Source organism: Malus sylvestris, chromosome 1 (genome assembly GCF_916048215.2).
Source record: "Malus sylvestris chromosome 1, drMalSylv7.2, whole genome shotgun sequence".
In the NCBI taxonomy this organism is placed as follows: domain Eukaryota; kingdom Viridiplantae; phylum Streptophyta; class Magnoliopsida; order Rosales; family Rosaceae; genus Malus; species Malus sylvestris.
In genome coordinates, this window is record NC_062260.1 from 26,815,801 (window position 1) to 26,826,926 (window position 11,126).

Consider the following 11,126-nt stretch of genomic DNA (forward strand, 5'->3'; position numbering starts at 1 on the left):
GTGCACATCTAAAAGGCCGATTTAACTTTTACCAAACGGGCTCATAAACGTATCAAGTCCATAGCATGTATGAGGTACGTGCGCCTGGAAAAGCGTTGAACATGTGTACTCAAAAGGCACTGGTTGGATTTGGAGATTCCATTATTCAAAAGGCTTTTTCAATTTTTTTTCCCAGTGATATGAAAGGAGAATTTTCACTTATAATATGAGAGAAATACTACTTGATCGCAATTTTTATAATTTGTAATTGATTTTTCAAGGGTAGACTTGTTTCAGCACTCTTACCATAATCCCTTTATCATACCAACCATTCATTTTTTAGCACTTATCACGCTCATTCGAAGGTAGATGATTGATGTCAAAGTTTTGTACGTAGATAGTATTAAGATGAATTTACCCTTTAAAAAGTGAATACGTGATCAATTCTAACAAAATTAACATCACATATGATATTTGATCCAAACAAAACTAATAGGAGAAATACATGAAAAAAATTGAAAGTACGAAAAATCACCACCTTAAAACAACACATAGACAAAACAATGAGCTTGGAATAAATATATTTACAATTTTTCTTCAAAAGGCCCAAAAAGCCAGTGGTACAAAATACATATGATTATGATTCAATTGAAGAAATACAATTTTTTTCAACTCGTCAATTGAATAAATAAAAAGTCGAAAAACAATGGAAGCAGTACTCTGTCGCAAAGCAGGGTCGTCCGATCCCAACTCCGGCGTTGCAAACTCTCTAAAACTACAATAAAGTTGGATACTTCATAGAGTTTATGTCACTCCGCAAATGCCAGTTCTCCTTCTTCCTTTTTCCCAGTTCTGAAATCGCGGTCTCAAGTCCCGCCTTCACAAAGTCGTAAGCTTGGATATCGGTTTCTGGTTCCAATGGAGCTCCCCGTACTTATCAAAACAGACTTTGTTTAGCTGATTGCATTAGACTATGAATTCTACGAAATGGGTTCTCTTAGATATGATCAATAAATGCAGTGGCTTCCGGAGTTTCAAGAAAATCCATGCACAGATTTTAGCTTCTGGGCTAGCTTCCAATGACTTGGTTGCAAGCAGCGTGGTTGGATTTCTCGGAAAATCAGTTACTTCTGTTGATTACGCTTGTGATTTTTTGAAACAAGTTGATTGGCGCGAGAGCTCGTTTCCGTTCAACTTGTTGATCTCCGGCTGTGCGAGCGGAGACGCGCCGCGGGCGGCCTTTTTGGCATTTAGAAGGATAGTGAGAGATGGGTTTTCACCGGATATGTTTACCGTCCCGGCGGTTATGAAATCTTGTGTGAAGTTTTCGGGGAAGGGAGAGGGCAGGCAGGTTCATGGGGTGGTTGTGAAGATGGGTTTTCAATGTGATGTTTATGTGCAGAACTCGCTGGTACATTTCTATAGCGTTTGTGGGGATTGTGGTGGTGCGGTCAAGGTGTTTGATGAGATGCCTGAGAGAGATGTGGTGTCTTGGACTGGCCTGATATCCGGGCATGTGAAGTCGGGATTGTTTGATGAGGCTATGTCTTTGTTTTCGAGGATGGATGTGAAGCCGAATGTGGCAACATTTGTTAGTGTGCTTGTGGCTTGCGGGCGGATGGGGTATTTGAGTGTGGGGAAGGTGATTCATGGATTGATCTTTAAGCGTTCGTTGGGGACAGATTTGGTGGTAGGCAATGCTGTCTTGGATATGTATGTTAAGTGTGAGAGTTTATGCGATGCAAAGAAATTTTTTGATGAGCTTCCTGAAAGGGATATTGTATCTTGGACGAGCATGATAAGTGGATTGGTGCAGTGTAAACGTGCAAGAGAGTCATTAGAGTTGTTCCACGATATGCAAAGTTTAGGCATCGAGCCTGATAAAATTATACTTGCCAGTGTGCTTTCGGCTTGTGCCAGTCTTGGGGCTCTTGATTATGGAAGATGGGTGCATGAGTATATTGATCGTAAGGGTATCCAGTGGGATGTCCATATTGGAACATCTCTGATAGACATGTATGCGAAGTCTGGCTGTATACAGATGGCATTGCAGACTTTCGACGAATTGCATTGTGGGAATGTCTCTACATGGAACGCATTGTTAGGTGGTTTAGCAATGCACGGACATGGGCACGAAGCGCTGAAAAAATTTGAAGAAATGACTCGGTCTGGACCTAGACCAAATGCAGTGACATTTCTAGCCATTTTGACTGCCTGCTGCCATGCTGGTTTGGTTGATGCAGGCCGTCGCTACTTTTATCAGATGATAAGCCAACCTTACAATCTTTCCCCATTGTTAGAACACTATGGATGCATGGTTGATCTGCTCTGTAGGGCTGGACTCCTGGGTGAAGCTCGGGAGTTGATAAACACAATGCCCATGCAACCCGATGTGCTGATATGGGGAGCTCTCCTGAGTGCTTGCAAGGCCGTAGGTGACGTTGAGCTCTCCCAAGAAATATTAGACGCTCTCCTGAAACTTAAGTCGCAAGATAGCGGGGCTTACGTGCTTCTATCAAACATATATGCAACAAATAGAAGATGGGGGGATGTAATAAGGGTAAGGAAGTTGATGAAGAGGAAAGGAATACAGAAGTCCCCCGGATCGAGTGTTATACAGGTCGATGGTAAGGCTCATGAATTTGTAGTTGGAGGTACCAGCCACCCTCGAAAGGACGATATCCATATACTATTGAATATCCTTGCTAAACAAGTCTATATTGAAGGGTTTTTTCCCATCCATTCCTGATAAGATAGGTATTTACTATCATTTTTCTCTTTCTTTATGTTATAAATTCTGATACTTTAGGAAGTGGCCTAGAGCGGGTATTCGATGATATGAAGAATATTCCTGTATAAACTTGAAATTTTGCAAGGATTAGATATAGGAAGCAAAATATGAGATTACATAACAAGCCAAGTATGAAAGGTTCTGAAACTCTTTCTGTGAAAGAATGAAGCATGTGTTTTCCCCTGACAGTTAAAATTCCATATGTACAGAATCTTCTCTGCAATGATGTTTAATATCCTACAATTCAGGACCAATTAGAATAAACAAATGTATAGATATAGATACAGATATATATTATACTTAAACTTCAACTGTTTTCTGATTAAGAGCTGTATATCTCCATCTCTCCTTCTCCACAAAGTCTGCATCCAGGAACTGTGCAACAAATGCCCACAGCCTGTATACGTCTTCAAAGTTGGCCAAGAATCCGAGTGCAGCTGTAACCACGGTAATTCCTAGATCAGGTTTCGCCTTGGACTTGTTAGCATCCATTCCCTTCGCTCCGCTTTCTCTTTTCTCTAGGATTCTCCCTTTCTCTTCAGCATACTTATCCGAGAACCAGATGTGGTGTAAGAATCCATAGCTAAGAGAAATATTGTTCCTGTCGGCAAGTTTCTGTACGAGAACAGGCTCTACCTTCTCTCCATTCCAATCATATACATTGAATGCCAGAGCTGGTCCCCTATCGAATTTGATCTTTGGCCCATAGATTTTTACCAAAGGAATTCCCTTGCTGTTAGGATGATTAAGCTTTCTCAATGAGCTCACCAGCCAATTGATCAGGTACCTTGCCCTGTTAGTGATCACCATTAGCCCCAGTGAATCCACTTGATCCAGTCCCCTGCATACAACCTCTAGGTTCCCATTACCGCTGCTTCTGGAATTCTCGTCCTTCTCTGAAGATATTTCGATTTCTTCCCAGTTTGCAGCTTCTTCAGCTCTCTCAGGCCGTTCTTGCTTCAATCTTCTTGTCGGTGTTGACTGATTGGATATCAGACCGGAGAAAGAACTTGCCGTGCCTAATGCATCTAGCTGCATGCCAAGTCTGGATATCTGCTCAAGCTCTGTGTCGGTACCGGAAGAATCCCCTGCTATTTGAAGCAATTGCTTTGCCGGGACAAGATTTACAATTCCTGTGCTCGTGGAAACTTCTAGGACCGAAACAGCAGATTTCTTGACAAAGAGGCATGCAAAGCCTGAAGGGTTTTCCCCACAAATCTTGTAGAAGGAAGAAATGAGGAAATCGGGTTGAAAGAGAGAGAGGCCGAAGCTGTCCATATCTTTTGGTCCTAATGCACAAGCATCAACCAAGACGTGCCACCCGTTCTCCTGCGCCATGGTCATCCATATGTAAGGATACCTGGAGCCTGTTATCCTAGAATGTACCGGAAACATGAAAAGCCCCCTTTTCTTCTTCTTCTTCCTCTTGCTTACGACCATCTTCCTCAACTTGGCCGACTGAATCCTCAGCCGGGGCCACGAAAACTCCGCCGACATGACTTTGGCTCCTCTCTTTTCGGAGCTGTTAATCATCCCTTCCACTGCCTCACTCTCGTAATCATACACCGTCAGCAGCTTCCTACTGGTCTTGAACGGGTAAGATTCCGCCACAAGTTTAAAAGCCGATGTTCTGTTGGCAGTGAAAACCATGCTGTAATCATTTTCCGATATGTTAAGAAAATCCATAATCCTGTTTCTCATTGCAGATTCCAGCTCTGATTCCTGGCCGCCATGAAGCAGCTGCGTCTTCAAACTCCCTGTCTTGTACGACAAACTAAAGAAGGGGAAATCCGACCTCACTTGAGAAGAGGATTCGTGATTGTGCAGCTGAGAAGAGGAGAAGAGGCCGATGCCAATATAATCAAGGCAGGTATGGTTTGACTGTGAGAGATGGTAGTACTCTTTAGCTCGTATCCGATCAACTTCCGCAGTCTCATGGTATTTGGGATAAACGTTGGTGAAGTCAGCGAAGGACTCGTGCAAAGACGGGAGACACTCGTGGTTGGTGAACACGGTGTTTGGGAATATGGATGATGAAGTCGTGGCTGCAAAGTCGCGGCGACAAGCTGCAGAAGTGCTTCCGGAATTGGACATGGTGCGGTGGTGATGCGCTGACAGCTTCTGTAACGGGTTGGGGCAGCAGCCACTGAGGCATACTTCTGTGACCTCTTTCCAGCAAGGTGACTGCATCTCTCTCCCTCTCTCTCTCAACAATTTTGGTAAAGTGTGTGGGGATTTTGTTTGTTGTTTTGATTAAGTCTTCTGCTATTGGTTTGTATTTATAAGAAGTTATTTTTCGGTTGGAAAAAGGTGCAGAAGGTTACTTTGTCTTACCTGTTTTAGTTTGAACAGGTCGTGACACTTAAAGACTCTGCTTAATTAGGTGGCTTAGTTGACATTTTCTCTAGTTAATTTCATGTTTAACCAGTTATCAACAAGGCGTGCATAAGATCGTTATGACCTAAGGGATTTGGTCTCAACTGGTCACTTTTTTTTTTGTTACACTTGACTGAATCGAATACTTAACCTATCTTAATTCTAATTTGTTACTCAACTTTCACTCACCACTTCAACTAACCGTAACGACTTCATATAAACCCGTCATTTAGTCAACAAGGCGTGCATCGGTATGATCATGATGCATTATAATGATCCCTCTAAACGTGCTTAACTTTAATCCTATAATTCCTAAGCACTACAAGTGTAATGTATGTCTTTTTGTGAAAGGCGGACTCGGGCAGAGAAAGCAAGAGGCAAAAGTGGAAGACAAAAGGGCTGTTTTTCCCTTTGTGGCCGGCATCATCGGTGTGGCCAACATTGCTTCTGTAATCTCTATGAATTCTTCCAACTTGCTTAAGCCTTAAGTTTGAATAATTCTTTTTAACTTTCATAGATTGTGCCGATGTGCAAATTTTGGAGAGAGGATCATTGACGGATCCTTTTTTGTTAGGATTCTAGGATCCTCCAATCACATTTGTTCATCGTATATCGTGCGATTAATTTTTATCAGGTACTATTTATATTCAATTTTAAATAAAAAAATTTACAATAATTTATGATAGCACAATGTACAAAAAATGAATATAATTAAAGAATTTCTACAATCCTCACAAAGATCCCGACAAATTTTGCATGGCAGTTGTACTAAAAACCAATTTATTTATTATTTCTTAAAGGCTCCAACTGTTTCAAACTAAAAACCTATTTATTTATTATTTCTTAAAGGCTCCAACCGTCTCAATTTGCTTCTTTCTGTTGATTGTGGCCAGAAATGCAATAGCTGTCTTAATTTTTGAGAAAAGATATTCTCCGGTTTTCTTTCATTAAGAACACCGGATCAAGTGATATGGACTTTTAAAATTTCATCCAACGATCCATTTGTTTTGATCTCTTAAAAGTTATAATAATTTTTTACCGTTTGATCAAATTTTAAAGTTTTGGATCACTTGATCTGATGACCTTAGTGAAAGAGATCTGGAGAGGATCTCTTTTCTTAATTTTTGAAATAATTGGGGATAAACTTTACATTTAAAGGCTGTTCTCTTCATCAATTGTGAAGGGTATGATTTTTCTAATTAATAATTTTTTTGTTTTGGACTTTTTAGCCAAAATAGTTTATTAGATTGGTCTAACTCTTCATTTTGGTCTTCGAGATTTAACCTAAGATTGTCTACGATCAATCATTTTAGTCATTTTGTGAAAAAAATCTTCTTTAAATTGAAAAACCCACTAGTTCAGGGGAATGGGTTGACTGACAAAAAATACACTTATTTTAAATGAAAATTCTCACAAATAAAAATGATTGACGGTGACAATCTCCGGACTATTTTTTTCGATTTTAAATTTTATAGACCAAAGTGAGAAGTTATGTTGGTCTCATGGATCATTTTGGATAAAAAGAAAGATATTTTTTCTTTTTTATATGTTATCGATAGTTTGAAATATTGTAACCTATGGGAAGGGGATTTGAGCTCGAATGCAACTGGGCGAGCACATTGTTTTGATCAACTGATCTGAAATACATATGCAACTAATAAATAATTTGATATTGTTTGTGAATGTGGATGGAAATGAGGAATGAGGATCCTCGTCGATTCTTTTTGTGAGGATTCTGGGAATCTTCAAAATATATCCGTTCATCATACATTGTACGATAAGAAATTATTGTAATTTTTTTATTTAAAATTAAATATAAACAATACTTGACGAAAACTGATCACACGATGTAAGATGAACAAATTTGATTGAAGGATCCTAGCCGAATCTTCACAAAGAGGATCCGACGAGGATCATTTTCGGATTCCTTTCCACCTAATCCACCTAGTATGGGATCCATATTGTTGAAATTTGATCCAATAATTATAGTTATTATCATTTTTAAAGGGTTCTTTATTTGTAATCGTTGTATCATTTTAACAGTTAGAATTCTGGATTAGATGGAAATGGATCCGGAAAAAATCCACTCTCTCGTAAATAAGGATCAAAAAAATGTTTTTACAAGGAGGAGATAATATTGGTGTCAGCAATCAACATCATTTTTTCAACTTCCAACAAATAATGGTTTAATAGCCACTCTATCTCTATCTAAAATCAGCGGTCCAAAATTGAATGGGTACAATGCCACTAATTTTCATAAAACATCATTTTCAAGCAAGAAATGATTAGAAAAAAAACTGACATCTACAAAAAGTTTCGAGAGAGAGGAAGCTATTCCATTTTAGAATCACAGCATATCACAAGCCTCTTTAAGAATTTTTATTTTTATTTTTACAAAACGTCTAACAAGAGAGATTATCGGCAATGAGATTCAAACTTAGACCTTAGTATACCAAAAAGAATGATTCTTACTAACTCAACAAACTCTAGTTGGCAATTAAGGACTGGTTTGATATTGTTGTTCTTTGAAAAAAACTGCTTCTACTGTATTATGAGAATAAGCTCATTTTTTTTGCTTCACATTTTCAGTTTTTTTTCACCAAAAACTGTGAAAATAAGCTGTTTTTAAGTGTTTACCAAACACATTTTTGAGTTCAGCTTTTTTATACCCATTTTTTATAAAAGTACATCAGTATCAAATCAGTATTAAGTTAATTTTCTCAATAATGGTTGGAATATTAGATATATTTTTAGGTTTAATTATGGGCTAAAAAGTGGAGCATATGAGCCAAGGTATTTTTTTTGTCCTTAATACGTACAAAGTGAGGAGAAATCCCTAAATTAGAAAAGAGGAAGTCAACAAAGGGAAAATCAGTATATTGCAGCTGCACTGTCCTAGACTCCTAATTGATGTTTTGGAATGATGAAAAAGCAAAAGAGAAAAAGATAAAAGTTAAAGATAAAGAAACAACAACCTTTTGATTGATCACAGCACACGGTTCACACCCGACACATGTGTTTGTGTGTTTGTGTGTTTGCGTTTGTATTTGTGTGTGTATCTAGTTTAAGTTAAGCATGCAAGATTTTACTAAATCTCACTTGTTGACTCTGCCACAAACAAAATCTCATATTTTTTTTTTTTGTTAAAAAAAATCTCATTTGTATGGTATAGGGTTTTGGAATTCCAAGTTCCAAATTTGTAAACAGAATAAGCCATATGCGCTTTGAGTAGTTTGTATGTCTCAAAATAAACAAAATTTACTCATTCGACCATAATAAATATAATTTTATACGAAAAGAGTGAATATTGTTGGTTTCGATTTCAAGTTTAGATAGTTTATGGTCAGGATTTACAAATCAATTGGTTAAGAACATTCATTATTATATTTGAAATAAATTTTGATTTCTCTCTCTTCTTCAGCATTGTTTGTGTGTGTGTATATATATATATATATAATCAATGAGTCTAGGTAGCTTGCTAATGCTCAACATTGGGCCACAAGGTATATTATAAGTATCACTCTAATATTCATTGCTTTTATACGTATATAAACATATAAGTACGGTTTTAATATATTCGTTGCTTCTAACGTATATAAAAATAAGGTAAGAACAATAATATATTTAGTCAGAAAGCTTTATCTATTTGAAATGTTATAAGGATTGTTGGGTAGTTTGCTTGCTAATGCATGCATACATATTCTAAATGTGATCAAGAATATAACCTTTATTTAATGGGCTTCCTAATAATTAAAGTATATGGTATATGGTTTTCGTCCAATTTCAATATCATACGTCTTTCAATTCTTTTAATTTTTCACATTTTGGTTTTCATTTTTTTTTTGAAACTGAAAATAGTTATCAAACATGATTTTAGTTTTCAGTTTTCAAAATAGTCACAATTGAAAACTGAAAACAAAATTGCTACGCCCCTTAATTTTTATTACAAGTTAATGTTCACGCATTTGGATTTATATTAGTCTATACTATCATGAGCTTTCATTTTTGATAGCTACACGCCTCAATGTTCATTCATGAAACTATTGCTTACAGTTAACACATAAGAGTTTCTCTAGTGGAACCGAAGCTCGAATTTAGAATTTGTGTTCAATTACTAGTCATATGCATAGCTTGTATCAACAAATATAAAAAATAAGCTCAAACTCATCCAAGCCCATTTGTTATTGCTTGGAACCTATGATTTATGGACTTAAATTCAAAATTTTGAGGGGCAATATTCTCTCTCTTTATTTTCCCTTTGGTCTTGTGTGGGCCTGGCTCATACAAGACAGCCCCATAGGCCGAATATGAACTGTCGGACAGCCTAATCATAAGATTTTAGAGCTAAAAAGGGTCTTAACCTCTCTTCGCCATGTGATATCCCATACAAAAAAGCGTCGGCATTCTCATGCAGTTGTAAGTAAAGCTCACAGAAAAGCAGTTTTTTCTTCTTCTTTTGTTTTAAGGTCAGAAGTGGAAGAAAGCAGCTGCAAAAACGTATGTCATGTTCTTCACGAGTTCTCTTCTACCAATTCTTATATGCATACTGCAGTGAATATTTATGTATCAATCAATACAGCTTCTACATGATCATTACAGAGAATTAGGGTTTTGAAAAGATTACAGGACATTAAAAAGCTCAGTACATATTTGAAAATTTGTGAAAAGAACGACCGTAAAGTCTTCGAGAAGGACATTTTCAGAAAGATGGAATGGAAGTGGAACATAATATCACAGCTGACAGCCCCATAAAACGCTTCCAGAAGTGGGGGTATCTAGCTATAACCAAATATCACCCTAAACTATCAATTAATTTGCTTTCTTTCCTTAAACAACCTTACCTTGTTAGAAATATAAGATTGTAAGGTTGTGATGATGCCACATGTAAACAGATTAGCTGGTCTATTATATTTGTTAGAAGAGTCGGTTGGTTATAACTATAAATACTTAATCTTGTAATATTAAGCAAGATATCAATTCAATCATTTTTTTCCTCCTATTTCTCTGTCTACAATTCTCTTTATCTCTCTCTCTCTCTCTCTCTCTACATTCATAGAAACTAAGATACTTGGTTAATATGGTATCAATCGCCATTGTTGCTCACGCATAAAGATTCGATCCTTCGTTGCTTCCACCTTCTACGATTCTTCGTCTGCTACTCTGGAGACTTAGGGCCTCGTATAAATACTCGGGGGACTTAAATGTAATTATGTAACAAAGGAATGGGCAAATATGTAATTAGGGGTGGAGCCCTTATTCTATAAAAGGGTCTCCTCACCCTCACAAACCCTAAGCCTCCTCACACCCCCTAAGCTCTAAGCTCTCTCTCTCCCTCTTCAACAGAGAAATATAATACAATCAGTGTGGACGTAGCCCAAATCTTGGGGTGAACCACGATACATCTTGTGTTATTTACATTACTTGCAGATTCACGGTCAGATTTATGTTGTTCCAAGACCTCCAGTTTTGTGCATTAACATTTGGCGCCGTCTGTGGAAAACGACACGAAAAGCTATGTCGGTTCTCTTTCATTTTTTTCATCTCACCGCCGTGAGACCTCACCACACTCCATTTTGAATCTGCAGAAACCCAAGAACCCAAAAAACCTCGCTCTTTGGGCTTTCCCAGAAAAGCTTCGCACACTCTGTGCAGTTAAAAAACTCCCCAACAACCCCAATCTCCCCCTCTGAGGCTTTTCATCAAACACATAGCGATCAACTCCAAGAGGCCCATCAGAAAATCAAGCCGGCTTCTGCAAACAGCAGTCCTGAAGCAGATTCTCAAGAGGTGATCCAGCTTGAAAAAAAAAAAAAAAAGCAACGAACTCCAAAGCAGCAGCAGCAGATCTGAAAATCTGCATTTCCACCCGATACGTCCAAACCCCTAACCGAAGGGTCCGAGATCCGAAACCTCCATCCAGTTCAGAGCTCCAGCATCTGATGATGGAGTCCGGAAATGCTGCCGACGACTCCTCCACGGT

The 11,126-nt window shown here is 38.0% G+C and overlaps 2 protein-coding genes across 2 annotated transcripts; one reads left to right on the top strand and one right to left on the bottom strand.

The window, feature by feature from the left end:
- The first annotated feature begins 580 nt into the window (after positions 1-580).
- On the top strand, positions 581-3,272 carry LOC126629405 (pentatricopeptide repeat-containing protein At4g38010). Its single transcript, XM_050299442.1, has 2 exons — positions 581-2,736; positions 3,132-3,272. Exon 1 carries the CDS (start codon positions 953-955, stop codon positions 2,726-2,728), a length of 1,776 nt encoding a protein of 591 aa, XP_050155399.1. The 5' UTR covers positions 581-952; the 3' UTR covers positions 2,729-2,736; positions 3,132-3,272.
- Positions 2,921-5,008, bottom strand: LOC126629395 (molybdenum cofactor sulfurase). The gene has a single exon (XM_050299432.1). The coding sequence runs from the start codon at positions 4,958-4,960 to the stop codon at positions 3,071-3,073; it is 1,890 nt and encodes a 629-aa protein (XP_050155389.1). The 5' UTR covers positions 4,961-5,008; the 3' UTR covers positions 2,921-3,070.
- Between the last annotated feature and the right edge of the window lie 6,118 nt (positions 5,009-11,126).

Excerpts from the sequence above, each read along its gene's own strand:
- LOC126629405 (XM_050299442.1), top strand. The coding sequence starts at position 953 with ATGAATTCTACGAAATGGGTTCTCTTAGATATGATCAATAAATGCAGT.
- LOC126629395 (XM_050299432.1), bottom strand. The coding sequence starts at position 4,960 with ATGCAGTCACCTTGCTGGAAAGAGGTCACAGAAGTATGCCTCAGTGGC.